This window comes from Bos javanicus, chromosome 16 (genome assembly GCF_032452875.1).
Source record: "Bos javanicus breed banteng chromosome 16, ARS-OSU_banteng_1.0, whole genome shotgun sequence".
NCBI lineage: Eukaryota > Metazoa > Chordata > Mammalia > Artiodactyla > Bovidae > Bos > Bos javanicus.
The window spans coordinates 4316016-4334510 of record NC_083883.1 but is presented as its reverse complement, the minus strand read 5'-3'; the positions used below and the strand labels follow the sequence as shown (position 1 = coordinate 4334510).

Genomic DNA, 18495 nt, shown 5'->3' with positions numbered 1-18495 from the left:
TCCTTTTCCTATCTCCCCAGGCTTAGCTATGGTGTAGTGTTCAAAACCACTTCCCCTCCGAGCCAATCGGAAGCCGGGGCTCACCCCGCGGCCCTGAGGTAAAGTTATTTATAAACGCCTCCCTGGATTATTTGAGCAGAGCCCTTTCGCACACCTCTCACACACCTTTCGGCTGCCCGCTCCCCAGACACGCCTGCAGCCCTGCCCAGACGGCCCTGCTCACCCACCGGTAAGCACCAGCCAGGCGCCCCTTGGACTGGGGTCATCCCTGGAGGGGGGCGGGGGTGAGGGTCCGTGAGGGGAGGGATGACAGGGACCAGCTGGCCACGGCGGCAGCTGTTTGCCAACCTGAGCACCTGTGGGGAGCAGGCTCCGGCCCCCCAGGGTCTGAGAACAGCGCCCAGCCCTTTAGCCCTGAGAAGCCCCTGGGGCCCTCACTTCCATGTGAAGGTCTCAGCTGTAGGGCCAGGGGCCAAGGGAGTGTGCAGGACAGAAGCTCCAGCGGAGAGACCCGCCAGACCCCCAGATGGGGTGAGGAGAAACAGCTGGCTGCTTTGCACGGGCTTCTTCCCTTTGCAGACGAAAGACCAAAAATATTGGACCTTCCCTGGGGCGCTGGCCTTCGAGGCTGCTGGCTGCACCTCTCCTTCTTTGCAAGTCTTGGAAGCAGCAGGTTCTTAATGCTTGGCTCTCCAGTCTCTGTGCGACTGTCTCCCTGTCCTGCCCCAAGGCGTTCTCTCTCACTTGTTTGCTTCTCCACCTGCTCAAGGCACCTGCCCCCTGTCCCCTGTGCCCCCTGAGTCCTGCGAGGTTGGAGGAGGTTGGAGGGCAAAGTGAGGCTTAGAGACAGCAAGCAGGGCCCATCAGGCAGGCAGGCAGCAGCAGGAACCGGCAACCTGACTCCCTGGTGAATGCTTCACTCGGGTTGGGCCAGCTCCTAACTCCTCATCCAACAGCTCGGAGGGGGCCCAAATCACCCTCAGGCAGGACCCCCACTCCTTCCAATGAGCTCACAAGGTCCCCAGGCTCGGCCAAGCCAATCTGTCATTTGAGCACAAGCTCCCCCACTTACACTTGACCGCACTGAGCCTGAGGACCAGAGAAAGACCAGCTTTAAGGTCATGCCCCTTGGGGAGGCACGGCATGCCAAGTAGGGCAAGCCAAGAGAGGCCTTCCTCCCAACGGCATCACTCCCACTGACACCCCTCTGGCACGGCCCTCCCGGCCTCCCTCGGCCCTGGCATTCGGGATCCGGCAAGACCCTCCCTGGGCAACACCAAGACTGGCACACACAGCTCCTTCAGCACCAGGATGGTCTCTGTGGGTGCCTCCCAGAGCCTGGGCGACCAGCCTGAAGACTCATTTGTATGAAAGCCTGGGGGACAGAGGAGGATTTATTTTTATCTCCTGGTGTCCAGAGTCTTTCAAGGGATGGTCACAAAGCAGGTATTTAGTGAATGTGTGTTGAGCTAAATCAACCAACCCACATCTGATCCCAGGGAAGTCCCCGAGGGAATGAGTGACCAGGTCAGCACTGAGGAAGCTCCAGATTTCTTAAACCAGAACAGCGGGCCCCTCACTGGAGTCCTTGGACACCCAGCTGCTTCCAAGAGGTGCACCAGACTAACCCTAATCTCCATACAGACCTTCAGGAGCCTGACCTGAAGGGTTTCATGCACCCATGACCTTGGTCAGGTCTCACTGCTGGGAAGTGCCTTCCTGCTGGAGCTGATTCCTCAGCCCAGCAGCTGTCTGGGGCCGAGAAAGCAGAGAGGGGGTTCGCGAGCTTAGAGATGAACAGTGGGATGGGGTGGGTGGCAGGGATTCCCCCTGGGGGGGATGCCAGGCCCTAGAACAGCCGGAAAGCAAGAAGGCAACACAGGGAGATTTCACGCTCTCCCCTAGCACTACTGGTGAAAGAATTGGCCTAGGGTAAAGAAGGGGTGGGAAATTTGCCTAAGAAACATGGAGGCAGTAGAGAGAAAAGGAATGTTGATAAAAGGTCTTGGAAACTCACAGGCCTCTCCACCCACACTCCTTCATGCCAGAGACGCAGTCACCAGCTGAGACCCCAGCCCTCCTCTCCCATCCCCAGCTCCCACCCCACACACCCCAGCACCCAGCCTTTCCCTCTGGCTCCCACCCTGGGTGAGACGGGGAGGAACCAGCAGCTAGAGCGAAGGGGAAGCCTGAAAGTGACCTTTCCTCTGCCCAGGACACAGTGATCGCCCAAGTAGGGACCAGTGATAAGACCAAGGTGGGTTGGCCGAGCTGGGGTTGTTCCCGTGCCTGGCACGTGTGCACATCAAAGGACTCCCCTCCAGTCACACACACACACACCCCGCAGGGCTGAGGAGGAAGTCAGCCTGGGCCACAATGACGGGATCACCCCCAGGCCACTGACACCCCACAGACGGGCTCTGCAGCTCTCTGCTCCCCAGGTGTCCTGCCCTTCTGAAATGACTTTCATTTCATTTCATTCTGCCTCTCACCAGTCCTGGAAACTTTCGGAGGAATAAGGGCATGGGGAAGGGCGGGTGGGAGGCAAGTAAGAGCAGAGTGGAAAAAGAAGCCCAAGAAAGGCAGAATGACCTGCCTGAGGTTACAGAGGCGTGATGAAGAGACCCCTCCAGGGTAATCGGAGTGATTATAAGCACAGTGCAAATTTGTTGCTCACATACCATGGCCGGGCACCGTTCCAAGCCCACAGTATTCCCATGGGCACTGTAGACAGACCTTGTCAGAAATACAACTGGGAGGAGATTACAGTGGGCTTTCTTTTGAATGAGCTCACTGCAGGGGGATTAAGATTCTGAGGAAGAACCCAAGAGGAGTGTCTGCTCCGTCTGTGCACTCCTGATGGAGTCCAGTTCCCCCTGTCCCCACCCCCAGCTCCTTAGCTCTGCAAAACCCCCAATCCCCCTTGCCCCAGATGTGACCCCAGTCCCCTGCCAAGCCTTGGGGACTGTCCAGACACCCACCTCTCCTGCCCTCTCTCTTCTCTTCTCACCTTCTGCTGCCCTTAAGCCCCACGCCCCCCTCTAGGTCTCTCTGGTGACTCAGGACCTGCCTTCCGTGCCTCCACACTGGGGAGGGGCGGGGCACCCTTTTGTTCCTCCATACTGTCACATGGCACCTGCTGTTTGTCCCTGATCCAGTGGGGGATGGGGGGCTCTGGAGGGGCCCACACCGTTTGATGGGAGGCAGGCTGGGTGATACATGCCTATGGCAATAGAGCACTTGACTTTTTTCAGCCATGCTGACATCATTTGGCAGGGCTGTGTGTTTGTTTAACCAGGGATCAAGTCTTCGGGTTCCCTACACCCCCTCCCTTTCTTGCTCCCTCTTTCACCTTCGTACCCTAACCGGGCATTGTAGGAGCCCTTTCTGGGGGTCCCCGGGAGGCCCTGGACTCTCTGAGAACCCCGGGAGCTATCTAGGAGGGGTGGCTCCCACCACGCTGCCAGCTCACCGTTTTCTGCCTCTTCCTCCCATCCCCCTCTCCTCCAGGCCTGAAGGACTGGCTGGGGATGAAGTAACCTCCCCTCTGAAGCCCCACCCAGCTTCAACCCCTAGTCTTGGAATTAGGAAGTATGACTGGGGCACCTCCTCACCAGGAGCTGGGGCAGCTCAGGGGGTTGCAGGTTTCTGCTCTGTCCGTCCCTGTCCTGGGAAAGTCCAGGCCCAGGGAGGAGCCAGAACCTCCCACAGAGCCCTCAGGAGGAAAAGCAGAACCTGGACATCCTGTATCACTGGCTGGGATGGAAGGTCACGGGGTGTCCGATACCACTCAGGGATGCCACAGAGAAGAATCAGGGTCATCTCTGAAAAGTCTGGGACCTTTTCAACAGGAGCACTTGAGTTGGAGTCAAAGGCCTAGCTCAAAGTCCCACCTCTGAGACTCAGTTTCCTCGTCCACAAAATGAGAGATTTGGACCTGCCTGGTCCTCAGGTCCCCTTCTGAACAAAGCTTTCTGAGGCTGACAGGCTGCTGGGCTCTCATTTTTATACATAGACACTCAGGATTGGGAAAGCTCCCAGGGCCTTCTTCCCTTCAGCACCCATGTCTAGATGAAGACAAGCAACATATGGGGAGAGAGACAGATCTTACGTTCCAGTAAAGGGAGGGATCTTTTCTCCTCTGTCAATGGGAACTCCCCTAACATCTAAGCCCCATCTGTATAAAGCCTGCCCACAAGGGCGGAAACAGTCCCATGTCATCCAAATTCATCTGTGCTTTCGAAAGGATTTCCAGCACCAATGCCCCCTTTCCTGCTTCCCTTTGCCAGAAGCCAACAGTGGTGTGCAGGCTGGAGGGGTCCAAAGAAAGGGGTTTTGAGGAGAAAGAGATCCCAGGCCAGGGTGTTCAGGAAGGCATCAGAGAAAAGGAGGAGGAGGGCAGGGAGAAGGAAGAGAGGGAGGAGGAGGAACCTAGCAGGTCTTAAGACTGGGCAGGGCTGAGTGAGGGCAGAATGAGTCAGGGCATCTCAGGTAAGGTGGAAAGTATGGACGGAGCCCCAGAGGGAAAACTGAGGAAGCTTGCTCAGGCGGGGTGAGTGGACAGCCCAGATACAGAGGGCAGATGCAACCTACAGATCTACTGAGTCCACCAAAACAGGGTCAGGCGACGCACAGACAAACATGCCAAAATAAGGAGTCTGGACTCGATCCCCTCCTAGACGCGAGGAAGCTGAGAGTTTCTGAGCTGGGGGTGTGGGCTGGGGAACTGGTCAGAAGGCTAATGCAACAGTCCAGGTGTGAGATAAGACCTGGGAGTGACACCGGAAGGAAATAGCAGTGGGATTTGATGGGCTGCTGCCCATCAAATGTGGAGGCTGCAGGAGGGAGAGGGCAGGGACAAGTATGCCAGGTAGCGAAAGGTGCGACTGAGGACATGAGGGAGCCAAGCAGGCAGGGGAGCCGGGTGAGTGGGTTCTGTAGGATCAGATACTGACCATCCTCTCCCCGCCCCACACGCATACCCCTAGAATGCAGAGCCTCTGGTATCGCTGCATGCTGCTTGGCATGGAAACAAGATCTTCCATTGCCTCCTCTTCCCTCTCCTGGTGCAGCCCCCTTGAAAATCCCGGCTATTCCTTTGTAAGTGGTCCGTTTGGTGGCCAGGCATAGACTCCCCAAGTCTCTGAGTCTTCCTCTGAAGCCAGGCTGGAGCTTGGGGTCCCTCCAGAGGGTCATGATCCCCACTCATTTCTCCCACAGAGCCCACCAGGCAAAGCACTGGGAAGGTTGGACCCTTCCAGACCCAGTGAGAGGGTGGGGTGGGGAGGGGGGAGCGAGGCCACACTGCCTCGTTGGAGGTGAAGGGCTGGAAGCCTCTGAACAGTCTCTCCCAAGAGGAAGGAAGCACCCTCCCATCTTAATCATAGTAATCATCGCCGTTACCATTCACTGGGTGCCCTTGGAAGACCAGACTCTATACTCATGATCTCATTTAGTCCTCATGGCAAATGCCTGGGACTGTTATTATCCCCATTTACAGATGAAGAAACCGACTCTCTGAACCCAGGTCATCCTGGCTCCAAAACCTGTGATGTTTTCCTTATGCCACTCAGTCTCTCTACTTGTCCCACTGAAATGTCTTACAGGCCTTTACTCTTATTCAATTCAACCCCTGTGTTCTCCAAAAAGAACATTTATTGATCACTCAACAAGCAATTGTTGGCTGCACACTAAGCACCAGGCAAAGGGCTGGGCAGGCTCACGCACAACTGCCCTGCCAGCCGAGTAGCATCTGGGGGGTTCTGCAGGGCACCCTGGTGGAACTCAGGGTCCTGTGACCCAGGGAATGGGATGCACCAGCCTGACCTTCGTCTTCCTGGACACAGTCTTATCCACAATAGCAACTTACGTTTATATCACTCTTACATTTTACACAAGCCTTTCTTGTCCATTTACTCATCTCTTCCTCAAACAACCTTGTGAGGTTATGGCCCCCGGTTTTGCTGATGAGGAATCTGAGGTTCAGAAAGGAATGCTGCCCCTTCCACTTCACCCGTAAAGCCAGCACTAGAACCCGTCTCTGGGCCCTTAGTTAATGCATCTCCCTCCTCTCCCCCAGGGTGCTCTTCCACAAAAAGCATCAACCAGCCTGCTCCCCTCTGACAACCTGTCACTCACCCAGCTTCTCCCCTGGGAAGCGTGCGGAGGAGCATCTTGAGTCCCCCGTGTGGTTTCTCACTTTTAACTCTCTCTCAAATCTTTTGCCAAACTGGCTACAGCTATCCCACACTCTCCCCCTGGGAGACATCATCTCCCTCTAAGCGTATGCTGTCTCTTTCCTCTCCCGCCTTCTTCCTCTGAGGTCGTCCAGGCAGGCTTCTCCCAGCGCTGGGGGGCAGGGGACAGGAGAGGGGACCAGCAATTGGAGGATGGAGGAGGAACGATCTCTACCGGGAGCTCCTCTGGGCCTCGGGGGCCTGGCACTTAGCTCTGCCCTGCTCAGCTCCTGGAACGTCAGCAAGGTTGCGCAAAAAGTAAGGAGAGAGACATCAGAATACAGGGTGGGGGAAAGGTTAGACACAGGAAGCCGTGGGAGGGCCAGCCAGCGCAAACCATCTTGATTTTCCCAAACACCGCTGTCCCCCTGGGAAAACCTGTTGGTGAAGTCCTAGGCGGCTCCTTTAAGAAGGGTCCTCCCAAGGTCACCCTGGCCATCCCCCTGCCTCCAGGCAGCCTGCTTTCTTTCTTCCAAGCTGGCTGACAGGATGGTATGAGCCTTTCCGCCCGGGAAACTGAGGTGGGAGGGCAGGGCGAAGGGGCTTGTGAGGATACCAGGGGCCAGCGTGGGTTGCGGGGAGGATGCAAGGGAAGGAGGGAGAGGATCAACCCGCTGAATCCCAGCCGTGACTCCTGCCCTTGCACTCCCGCCTCCTTGTTGCCTGGTGTTCAGTGGGGGTGACAGTGATATCATAGATGTGGAGTGCCAACCACGTGCTGGGTGCCAAGCAAAACAGCCAGGGCAAGTGTATGCATCACCTGTGCCTGGGAAGGAAGGCCACCAGAAGAAGTGAGTCTGGTGGAAAGACTTGAAAGAGGGAAGGGTGGCACCTTGCTGGCTGGGGGCGGGGAAGACAGCATAAAACCCTGCTGAGCTAGGACCAGAGAGAGATGGCCCAGGCCGGCGCTGAGAAGGGATGCCCCTCATCCTCCCTACTCTGTTTCTCCCAAAGCTTGTAAATGCCCCAGACATGAGCCAGCCCAGGCCCCGCTACGTGGTAGACAGAGCCGCATACTCTCTCACCCTCTTTGATGATGAGTTTGAGAAGAAGGACCGGACGTACCCACTGGGAGAGAAACTTTGCAGCACTTTCAGGTAACATGGCTTGAAGCCCAGACTCCTCTCCCTTCTGCTCCCCACCAAACCCTCCCTGCACCAGGGCACGGCTCCTATACCGCTGTCCCTCAGACGGGACTTGGGAACCCTGAATTTGAGATCCTACACCTCATCTTTACTGAGACCCTCAAGGAAATGGGGAACGGGGATGAGGACCACTCACAGGTCCAGAGGGGCTGGCAGGTGTCCCGACCCCTGCATGGGGTCTCACCATGCAGCCCACGCAAGTCCCTCCTGGGTTCTCAAGGGCACTGGGGAATGGTGCGTCACCACAGCAGGTCAGAGCTCCCTCTTCTGCTGTCCCTTCTCCTGTCCTTTCCTCATCAAGGAAAATCTGAAGCCTCTCCCACCCCAAGGACTTTGTCCTCTTTCTCTCCTGGATCCTCTTTCCCTTCCCAGGTCCAGACAATGCTCAAAGGTAGCCCCTAAATTCCTGGGCCCCCCTAAATGATACTTACCAGGATGTGGTCTCACCAGCTTGTTGCACCCTCAGATCCCTGGAACTGTGCTGGTGGGTAGTGAAACCACACCTATAAGGAGGGGACTCCATGACATGACCTATACCTGCACTCAAGGAACCTGAGGCTATGAACTTTACCTACCCCCACCCCCCACCCTTCGCAGACAGCTGGTAGACCTCCCTCAGGCCTCACTGTGGTCCCGGGCAAAAGTCACTTCCCCACTCCCCTGGGGAAACAGCTGATTCAGTTGCCTGAATTGAGGTCACTGGCAATGGCTGAAGTGGAGATGCAGGTGGAACTGGTTCAGGCTGGGGGATCACCCACTTGAGTCTTCACTAAAAGCATCAGCCCAGCCCTATCTCTCCTGGGAGGCTCCGTCTCTGCCTGGTTATATAAAGACCTTGTCAGCATTTGTGCCAAGGAGTTTAAGTCTGTGTTGTTTCTGCACTGGAGGGATGAGGGTATCTGCTGCTGTCCTAAAAGATGAGAATGATGGAAACCATAATAAGATGTAGGGAGCTAACAATTCCCATGTGGCGGGAAGGAGAGCCTTGAACGGTACCTGGCACACAGAAGGTACTCCAATAAATTTTCGTTTAATGAATGAATGAATGTTTAGAAAACTAATTCACTTCCCACTATCCTCTTCCCACTTGGCTTCTGGAACCTCTCTATAGGTGTTTAGCATCTGTTTCCAGATCTTCTCTCAGACTTCAGAGAAGTCAGACTGCTTTGCTCAACTATGGCAGGCTTGCAAGTAAGGCTGGACATGTGCAAGCCCTTGAGAGGGTTGTTTTTCTCCCCCAGCCAGCTCTCCATTCATGAGTCCAGTTTTCCCTGCCATGAACAAACCTGAGAGAGTTCCTGGGGGGCTGGTTCTCTCTCAGGACAAGCCTTTAGAAATGCTTTAAGCTATTTACTACCAGTCCAACTCCCAGGGATGGGAGAGGCACTACCCACTGCAGAGGGGACTGGGGAGTTCAAAGGCGATGGCGATGCTGTTCCATGAAGTGCTGGTTGGGACAGAAAATCTACCCAGATTTTAAAGGGTACAAAGCATTGTCTGTGTTGATTTCAGTTTTGGGTGACATCCAGGGGACCCAGTGTCAGGGAAACTATTGTTGGGCAACAATAAAGAACAGGAATCGGTGCTGGGCAGGAAAGGAGGCCTAATCACAGCAAGCCAGTGAGTCACCAGATGGGCCCTGAATATTTGAATTCCCTTAGCTGGGAGAAGAAAAGCAAAGGCCTCCCCACCTCTTCTGGTCATCAATCCACCAGCTGTCATCCTTGAGATTGAAGTCCCTTGTTTTTACCGCTTCTGAGTTTCTGATGAAAGGACCTCAAGGTGTTCAGCAAACAGGGGAGGGATCAATGCTCCCCACCCTGCGCTGACCGACAAATAGTTTCCCCATTCTTCCCTCTTTTGATGAATTAACAGGGGAAAGAACTCCAGCATTGGAATCATCACACACAAAGGATGGTGGATCAGCAGAGGCGAACCCTGTGGGGAAAAAGGAGCCTTCCTTTAGGGAGAGTTCCAAAAAATACAGCAGCCGCCCACATTCAGACTGAGTTCTGATTCAGGCCCATTCTTTCACTTACTCATTCACTCATTTTTCCAACAGATATTCACTAAGCATCCCAGGGTGATACAGGAGGTACACAAAGCTGGACAAGAGACCAGACTTCTTTCCATGCTGGTTTTACTGTGTAGTGGGGGAGAGAGATGAAAAGCAAGAATTACAACCCGAGGTATTGCTATAGGAGCCCAGGCGAGGGTGACTGGGCCTGTTTTCAGGCAGATCAGAGGACGGTCGTCTGAGCTGGACTTGACGCCTCGGAATGCTAGGCACCCACAAAATCCATGCCTTTGAGAGAAGTCCTGCAGACTTCCCAGGTTAGCAGTGGGCAATCAGAAGACCTCCAACCAGTGTCCAGAGCAAGGTGAAGGCTCTCAAGAGAAAAGTCTCTGCCATATCGTGTGCGTGCTCACTGAATTTTGCACAAATGCATGAACAAATGACCAAGAACAGGATATTATAACAATTCCCAACTCTGAATGCAGTGCTGACTGAAAACCTGCCCTCTTCCCCTCCAGATGTTCCTCAGCCAAGATCAAAACCACAGTGTTCGGGCTGCTCCCCATTCTCTCTTGGCTCCCCAAGTACAAGATCAAAGACTACATTGTCCCCGACATTCTCGGCGGCCTCAGCGGTGGATGCATCCAGGTCCCACAAGGTCAGGGGTCCCCTCAGCCACGCCCATTCCCCTTCCCACTCCATCTTCTGTGACCTGCGTCACCCAACTGTGCCCCCGGGCCTTGACTCTCTGTGTCCTGTGCAGGCATGGCATTCGCTCTGCTGGCCAACCTTCCTGCAGTCAACGGCCTCTACTCCTCTTTCTTCCCCCTCCTGACCTACTTCTTCCTGGGGGGTATCCACCAGATGGTGCCAGGTAAGGCCCCTCCCCTCTTAGCAGGCAGGTGACCTGGACCGCGAGGATGGGTGGTGGGTGGCAAAGTGGATTCGGGTGCTTTCCCATCTGCATTCTCCTCCTGCTGGCGCTGCTTGGTCCCAGAGGGACCGTCACCGTGAGTGTCGACCCCAGGTCTTCTGTGACCTTGGAGAAGCCATAGAGCTTCCGTGAACTCAGTTAGCATGAGCCGCTGAGTCTCCCTCCCTGGAACGTGGAGAAGACTTGGCAGGACAAGAAAGGCCGTAAAGGGCTGAACAGATGGGAGAAATGGCCGTCCGACAGCCATCATCCAGCAGGCCACTTCAGGGACATTCGGAGTTCTCTGGTGCGAAGTGAGACAGAGGAAAAAGGCCTGGTCACAAAGCCTGTTTCTGACGCAGGCTCTACTTATATTTCCAAGCCTGTTTCCTCTCGTGTCCAGTAAAGTCATATTAACAGTTGGGGCGAAAGTATCTGGAAGAGTGTGGATCATGATCAAATACGAATGGTTACTGTGATGCCAGAGAGGACCCTGGAGGCCCGGAGCGCCATCCCTGTGGGGGCTGGGGAGCATTCCGGGCCCCCTGCTTGTTCCCATGGGTGCCGTCCAAACCTCTGACTTTTGCTGGCTGGGTGGGGCACCGCAGGTACCTTTGCCGTTATCAGCATCCTGGTGGGTAACATCTGTCTGCAGCTGGCCCCAGAGTCGAAATTCCGGGTCTTCAACACCACCACCAATGAAAGCTATGTGGACACGGGGGCCATGGAGGCCGACAGGCTACACGTGTCGGCAACGCTAGCCTGCCTGACGGCTGTCATCCAGGTGAGGAGCTCGGCTTCCGTCTCTGCCAGGGCCCCCCCTTAGTACAGCATCAGCTCGGATCGCCCCTCCCACAGAGGCCCAGCCTTGACCTTAAAGCCGATTTAGGCCTCTCCATCCTCCCTCTTCCCCATTTGGAGGCCACAAATGACCTTAAAAATGCAGAGTATCTCACCTGCCCAGAGCAGATGCCTAAGACCAGCACCCACACTTAATAAAACTGTCCTGAGCTAATGACTGTCTAAAGGACTCATGGCCTCTCTCCGATACCCTTTCCCATGCCCAGCTCTCTGCCAGCAGTTTTCCATTTCTGTAACATTCCTTATCCCCCTCCAGCCGCCTCTGCTCCAAGCCACAGCACCTCCTGCATGAGATAAATTGCATTTCCGCCACATGCAAAGGACTCTGCTAGATTTCATGCAGGCAAATGCAGCAGGACAGAATGTAAGAGCAGGAAGGGGCCTCAGAAGTTTCATTCATTGATTCATTCAGTTAAGGTTTTTTGGTTGTTTCACCAGGCCAGGAACTGGGCTAGGCTCTGGGGATAAAAGATAAGTAAGAAAGAGGCCCAGATCTCCAGAAGCTCACAGCCCAGCGGAGGAAGTAGCCATATCAACAAATAAATGTGTAGGCAGTAAGATAAGCAGCAGAATAGAGCTATATACAAGTAGCTTTGGGAACATCAAAGAGAAAGTCAGGGAAGGCCTCTCCTCAAAGAGAAGAAGTGACATTTGACCTCAGTCTAAAAGGATGAGTAGAAGTCGACCGGTAACCATAGGAAAGAGGCACAGAAGGACAGTCCAGTCAGAGGGAACAGCACCCCACAGCACCAAGGCCTGAAAGAGCGTGAACTGACCAGGGCATGGAAAAACAAGGCATTTGCTGTGGCTGGAGTGCAGGAGGCGTTGAGACAATGAGCCAGAGAAGAGGCCAGAGAAGTAGGCAGGGCCAGTGAGTGAAGTCTGAGGTCTGTCCCCTAAGCAGCAAATTTGGTTCCTATTTGGCAGTCAGATTGGATCAGTCAGACTCTGGAGAAGACGATGGATGGAAAGTAGATTAGAATCAAAGCACGGGGCCAGCTGGGAGACTATGAAGAGGCCCACGCAAGAGTGATGAGGGCCTAGACCAGAGTGGCGGGCAAGGAGACAGGGGGTAGACTGGAAGAACGCTTTGCCAGGAACAAAATAAACAGGGCTTGGGATATTAGAAATGAAGGGCGAGGGGGGACGACTTCCAAGTTCTGGGTTGGCCAGCTGGGCGGACGGGGGTGTCAATCACTGGGAGGGCAAACGCTGTTGAGTACTAGGTTCACTGCACAGTGGAGGAGACTGGAGCCAGTGAGGTCAAGTGTCAGAGGCCTGTGCCCCGAGGGACTGACTTTCTCTGTCAGTACAAGGCAGGACAAGGTCACAAGGGACTCATTTTCCTAGAGCTACTACTATCTTAGGGCTGCGTGAACTCCAGGCCTGGGTTTGGGCCAGGCAGATGTGGGAGTGGCTGGCCCATCATGGTCTGACCCCACCACCCCTCTGCTCTCAGATGGGCCTGGGCTTCATGCAGTTTGGCTTTGTGGCCATCTACCTCTCTGAGTCCTTCATCCGGGGCTTCATGACGGCCGCTGGCCTGCAGATCCTGATCTCCGTGCTCAAGTATATCTTCGGACTGACCGTCCCCTCCTACGCAGGCCCAGGGTCCATCGTCTTTGTGAGTCTATGAGTGCGCCCCTGCGAGAGGGTCTTGAGCAGACACGTGAGCCGAGTTCACTGTCTTAAGAAGTTGTGAGCACCTCGTTATGAGATGTTCTCAAGCAAAGGCCGTCTGACCCATTGTTCAGAATGGATTTCAAGAGGTTCCCATTTGGGGAGGGAGGGTCAAACACATGACCTTGACAGCTGGCTGAGGTTCTCTGTGATTGTTGTTCAGTCACTCAGTCGTGTCTGACTCTTTGCAACCTCATGGACTGCAGCATGCCAGGCCTCCCTGTGCATCACCCACTCCCGGAGCTTGCTCAAACTCATATCCACTGAGTCAGTGATGTTATCCAATCATCTCATCCTCTGTCACCCCTTTCTCCTCCTGCCTTCAATCTTCCCTTGCATCAGGGTCTTTTTCAATGAGTCAGCGCTTCGTATCAGGTAGCTGAAGTATGGTTAAATCTCTGTGGTTAATTCCTGCAGAAAAGGAGAGGTACACTCTCCATCAGTACCCCATCCCAGTGCCTCAAACCCTCCCTACCTGGAAAGTCTTTCCTTATGTCTAATCTCCATCCTGCCTCCATTAGCTTGAACTCTTCCTAGAGGAAAAGGAAGGGAATCAGCCTTCCCATCCCAGCATGGAGACAGGGGTGGGAAGTGGGACCGTGAGTAGGGTCTGGATTCTGCTTTGCTGTGCCTCTCAGAGCACTGATGACATCCCTCCACTGGCTCAGATGCTGGGTGGTGATGGTACAGGAGGAAGGGGTGGGAGCCCATGAGCATGATGCTCTCTCCCCCAGACCTTCATTGACATTTGCAAAAACCTCGCTCACACCAACATCGCCTCGCTCATCTTCGCTCTTATCAGCGGTGTGGTCCTGGTGCTGGTAAAGGAGCTCAATGCCCGCTACATGCACAAGATCCGCTTCCCCATCCCAACAGAGATGATTGTGGTAAGGACCTTGCCCAGGGCTGGGGTGTTGGGGCCCAGGCAAGAGGCTGTTGAAAAGGAATCTAGCTCCAGCCAGAAGCAGGAGAGCCCCTCTACCCATCCCTCCCCACCCACTTGCCCTCTGTGAGCTGGTAGGACAGAAGGTGTGGGGTGAACCCACTCCATCCCCCTGTGTGTGGTTCCCACTCTTCCTTATCCTCAGGTTGTTCCCTCTCAAAGAGTCAGAGGAGTGGGATTTGGGGTCCCCAGACAAAAGTGAGACTTGAGAGGGACCCCTACCCTGGCCCCAATTTAGAGCTAATCCCTGTTCTCCTATCTGGGATTTGCAGGTAGTGGTGGCAACAGCTATCTCCGGGAGCTACAAGATGCCCAAAAAGTACCACATGCAGATCGTGGGAGAGATCCAACCTGGGTGAGTCCAGGGGGCTGGGAAGCCTGGCCCACTCCCACTGTCCTCCCCACCTAGGTTCAGAGTCAGAGATGAGATGAACTCTAAAGTATGTTATAAATTCTATGACACTGACCAGCTATGAATTATTACTATCACTTATTATGGAGAAGAGCCACACAGCGCTGGCTGTTCATGAACAGTGAGCCGTGTGTGTGCATGCTAAGTCGCTTCAGTCATGTCCAACTCTCCGCGACCCCATGGACTGTAGCCCACCAGGCTCCTCTGTCCATGGGATTCTACAGGCAAGAATACTAGGCTGGGTTGCCATGGCCTCCTTCAGGGGATCTTCCTAACCCAAGGATCAAACCCTCGTCTCTTACACCTTCTGCATCGGCAGGCTGGTTCTTTGCCACTAGCACCACCCGGGAAGCCCCCTTAACTGCCACACTCCCCTCAAAAGTTTCATCTGATGGGTGAAGCCTCTCTGATCAGCCCTTCTCTGGTTCTTTGTCTTGCTTTAATGCATTGGCTCTTCTACCCACATGGGAAAAAGCTATTAGGATCAACAGAATTCACCGACTATCTACTCTGTGCCAGGGACTGTGCTGGGCCTAGGAGGAGAGGACCAGTGTTTATACGGCAGAGCTGGAGCAGACAATGGAGAAAAGGCCTCAGAGCACTGGGGCTGTGGCTCTGGGACCAGGGAGAGTGAGGAGTCCGAATTCTGGACGTGAACGAATGAGGCCCTACCAGTTGCTAGTGTGGTGACCTCAGACAAGCTGTGTTCTCTACGCCTCGAATCTTTGCGGTGTCAAGGGGAGTGGTGGTAGCTGCCCTGCAGCGTGACACTGAGCATCCAGTTTGGAAGTGGTGGTTCATGCAGAGGCCCTGGCACTGCATGGGGCCCTACTGCCCCCTGTGGGCGCTGAAGGACTCAAGGTGCCCTCCTCACACCCTTGGGCCCTGCTTCCTTTCTGGCTCCTTGGCAGTTTCCCCACTCCTGTGTCGCCTGTGGTTTCGCAGTGGAAGGACATGCTTGGCACGGCCTTCTCCCTGGCCATCGTGGGCTATGTCATCAACCTGGCTATGGGCCGGACCCTGGCCAACAAGCACGGCTACGACGTGGATGCTAACCAGGTAGGTCCAGCCACTCCCAGCAGGGCCGAGCAGGACGGGCCAGGGCCCACAGAGGCCTGACGAGGGATGTCAGGGGCTCTTTGGCTGACTTCTACTTGGTTGGGAGTGTATGGCTTTATAGCAGCGGGGTCATTCTCAAGTTCAAGATCCAGCTAGCTTGAATGACTATGTTTGGTCTGTACCGTGTGTCCCCCACACACACCGCCCCCACCCCAGCTTCCAATCCTGCCCCTGTGCCCACAGGAGATGATCGCCCTGGGCTGCAGCAACTTCTTCGGCTCCTTCTTTAAGATCCATGTCATTTGCTGTGCTCTCTCTGTCACTCTGGCCGTGGATGGAGCTGGAGGAAAATCCCAGGTGAGCATTGGACCAGGGCAGTGGGAAAGGGATTGGGCGTAGCAGAACAGTTGCCCCAGAGAAGCCAGGTCAGCTGGTCTCCAGCCTGCCTCTCCTCTCCTCAGTCTCCACTCCGCCAAAGGCATTTATTGGGGAAAAAAATCAAGAGCAAGAATTTCACACCTACGCCGTGTTTCCATCTCTTTCTCTGGATAGGTGTCAAGCCTGTGTGTGTCCCTGGTGGTGATGATCACCATGCTGGTCCTGGGGTCCTATCTCTACGCTCTCCCCAAGGTAAGAGCACAGCATGAGAGCAGAAGCCAGCGAGAGCCTCCAGGAAGAGCAGGCCTTAGGAGCTGTGTGATGCCTCACAGGCTACAGAGTGCCGTCACTGTTACCCTTTGTCCTAGCCACAGCCTGCGAAGTAGTTAACGTAGGTTTACTCTCGCCATTTTACAGGTGAGGGAAACTGAGGCTGAGAAGCGGTGACAAGGCTCACAAGCACAGGGCTGGTCTCAAGCTCCGGCCTTCTGACCTCAGGGTCCCCACCCGAGTCAGCGTTTACAGCGTCTGTGGGCCCCTGGCTCAGAGGGCCCTAGGCACAGGCTGTCCGGGGATGAAGGAAGAGGAGGGGATGGCAAAATTCAGGCCTGAGGGCCCTCTGGCTCCAGCACCTACACTTTCCAACCCTAAGGTTGAGTGCAAAGATTTGGGGGCTCTGCCAGTTCTGGAACTGCAACTCTGTCCTGCCAGGCTCCAGCATCCGGTGTCTGTAGGAAGGGCAGGGAGAAGGGGCCACACCGCAGGTGACGGGGAACAGTGTTCTGCTTCCCCAGTCTGTGCTAGGAGCCCTGATTGCTGTCAACCTCAAGAATTCTCTCAAGCAACTCGCCGACCCCTACTACCTGTGGAAGAAGAGCAAGCTGGACTGTGTGAGTAGCAGGCGGCCCCGGGTGCCTGTCATGCCTGGTACCCCAGGCACTGCCTCCTCCAGCCCCACAAGCCTGGCACTTCTGTCAGTGGTGCCTCTGGTCAGTTGCTCTCTAATTAGCACGCACTCAGTCGCTAAGCTGTATCAGACTCTTTGTGACCCTATGGACAGTAGCTTAACAGGCTCCTCTGTCCATGGGATTTTCCAGGCAAGAATACTGGAGTAGGTTGCCATTTCCTCCTCCAGGGGATCTTCCCGACCCAGGGATTGAACCAGCATCTCCTGTGTCTCCTGGATTGCCAGGCAGATTCTTTACCACTGAGCCACCTTGGAAGCCCTAATTAGCATAACCGAGTGTTAACAGCTGAGGTTTTGGAGTGAGACAGCTTATGTTCAAATCCTAATTCAACTGTTCACTGGCTCTGTGACCAATGGCAAGTCCCTTAACCTCTCTGAGTCTCGGCTTCCTCATCTGTGGTCACAGGTATTTTATACTCTCCAACCCTGCACCCCCACCCACAGGGATGCTTATGAAACGAGATAAAACAAGTAAGGAACACATTGTCTGAATTGTATCTTGAGTTCAATAAAACTTAGCTGTTATTATTTTTATAGTTCTGAAAAGCAAAATGAAGTCATTTAAAAAAACAAAAAACCTAGGACATAAAGCCAGTGGACCAGGATCTTGGGCAGGTTAAGACTTCTGTGGAATTCCATCTCCCCATCTGTGATGGGGTGCTATTCATGGCTGCACCATACACTGGTTCTGAGGATTAAACAAGATCAGAATTGGAAAGCAGCATGTAGCCGTGAACACTTAGCAAACATGACTTACTGCTTTGATAGTCACATTCCGAACACATCTCCCACTGGGCAGTAGAAATGAGGCTACTGTGTACCGACCACACTGCTTACCCCTCTGGAGCCCGACGTAAGCTGTGAGAGAGGATTTCCTAGCCTCCTTTCAAGATGAGGACAGCAAGCCTCAGAGAGGTTAAGTAATTCATCAAAGGCCACAGAACTGGTTAGTGGCAGAGGCAGGGCTGGAGCCCCAAGTCTTAGCCTCCAAACCTCTGAGCTGTACTGTCTTCTGGGGGAGGAAGCACACTTACATGGTAAGGAAGGAAATCCTTAAAGTCTGAGAATGAGTGGTCCATCTGGGGTCCCCCTTGAGTGAAGGACAAGGACGGGGAGAAAAATGAGGCCCCAGTATCCACCCCAAAGGTCTGCTTTGCCACATCCCAACCATCACTCCACAACAGCAATAGTCCTGGTATTCACATCGTGCTTTGGGTTCCCATCTTACCCTCCCGCTCTCCATCCCCCACCCTCCCGGCTTACACACACAACTCAGCCCCAGGCCATCAGGTCAGGAAGCTGAGTGCTGGTCGAGTGCACACTTTCTATCAGATGGAGGAATGGAACTCACGTTACTGTACCCATCACTAGGCTTGGCAGGACTTTATCTTCATTAATTCTTCAGTCCTTTCATGAAGCTGGTATTATTATTCACATAGCTGTGTGTGCATGCTAACTTGCTTCAGTCGTGTCTGACTCTTTGCAACACCATGGACTGTAGTCCACCAGGCTCCTCTGTCCATGGGATTCCCAGGCAAGAATCCTGGAGTGGGCTGCCATGACCTTCTCCAGGATTCACATAGCTAGTAAGTGAATATTCACAAGTAGGACAACAAAACTTGGAGCCCAGGTATATCTGTCCCAAGACTCACAGTCTTCGTGCCATGCCAGCTCCCAGTGGGTGCAGGGGTTGACTGCTAACATCCAGACAAGACCAGGAAGCCACCCTCAGTCCATTGGAAATGGGCGGGTGTCACCGAAGCTCGCCTACGTGAAATACTGGGAAATTGCCATGAAGAGGGAAGGGTGGTGTAAGGTTGGGCTAGCAGAGAAGGGCCTTGGCTGACCCCAGAAGACTTCCCCAGTGGGGCAGGCCCCCCAAGG

At 54.5% G+C, this 18495-nt stretch overlaps 1 protein-coding gene and 1 long non-coding RNA gene across 5 annotated transcripts in view; one reads left to right on the top strand and one right to left on the bottom strand.

The window, feature by feature from the left end:
• Positions 1–133: 133 nt before the first annotated feature.
• SLC26A9 (solute carrier family 26 member 9) overlaps positions 134–18495 on the top strand; it is a 28746-nt gene continuing 10384 nt past the window's right edge. The window contains exons 1-12 of one of the 2 annotated variants that reach the window (XM_061382024.1): positions 134–229; positions 7191–7333; positions 9917–10056; positions 10162–10272; positions 10920–11095; positions 12632–12796; positions 13587–13739; positions 14068–14150; positions 15119–15266; positions 15510–15623; positions 15819–15896; positions 16439–16534. In XM_061382024.1, coding sequence (XP_061238008.1) covers positions 7209–7333; positions 9917–10056; positions 10162–10272; positions 10920–11095; positions 12632–12796; positions 13587–13739; positions 14068–14150; positions 15119–15266; positions 15510–15623; positions 15819–15896; positions 16439–16534 — 1389 coding nt within the window. In that variant the 5' untranslated portion in view covers positions 134–229; positions 7191–7208. Of the gene's footprint in view, positions 230–7067; positions 7334–9916; positions 10057–10161; positions 10273–10919; positions 11096–12631; positions 12797–13586; positions 13740–14067; positions 14151–15118; positions 15267–15509; positions 15624–15818; positions 15897–16438; positions 16535–18495 lie in introns of those variants that run through there. The other variant, XM_061382023.1, reaches the window with a different exon arrangement.
• LOC133227500 (uncharacterized) overlaps positions 8010–18495 on the bottom strand; it is a 34248-nt gene continuing 23762 nt past the window's right edge. The window contains exons 2-4 of one of the 3 annotated variants that reach the window (XR_009729848.1): positions 9421–13263; positions 9073–9319; positions 8010–8199 (exon numbers count right to left, since the gene is read on the bottom strand). This is a non-coding gene — a long non-coding RNA (uncharacterized LOC133227500). Of the gene's footprint in view, positions 8200–8392; positions 9320–9420; positions 13264–18495 lie in introns of those variants that run through there. The other 2 variants (XR_009729849.1, XR_009729847.1) reach the window with 2 other exon arrangements.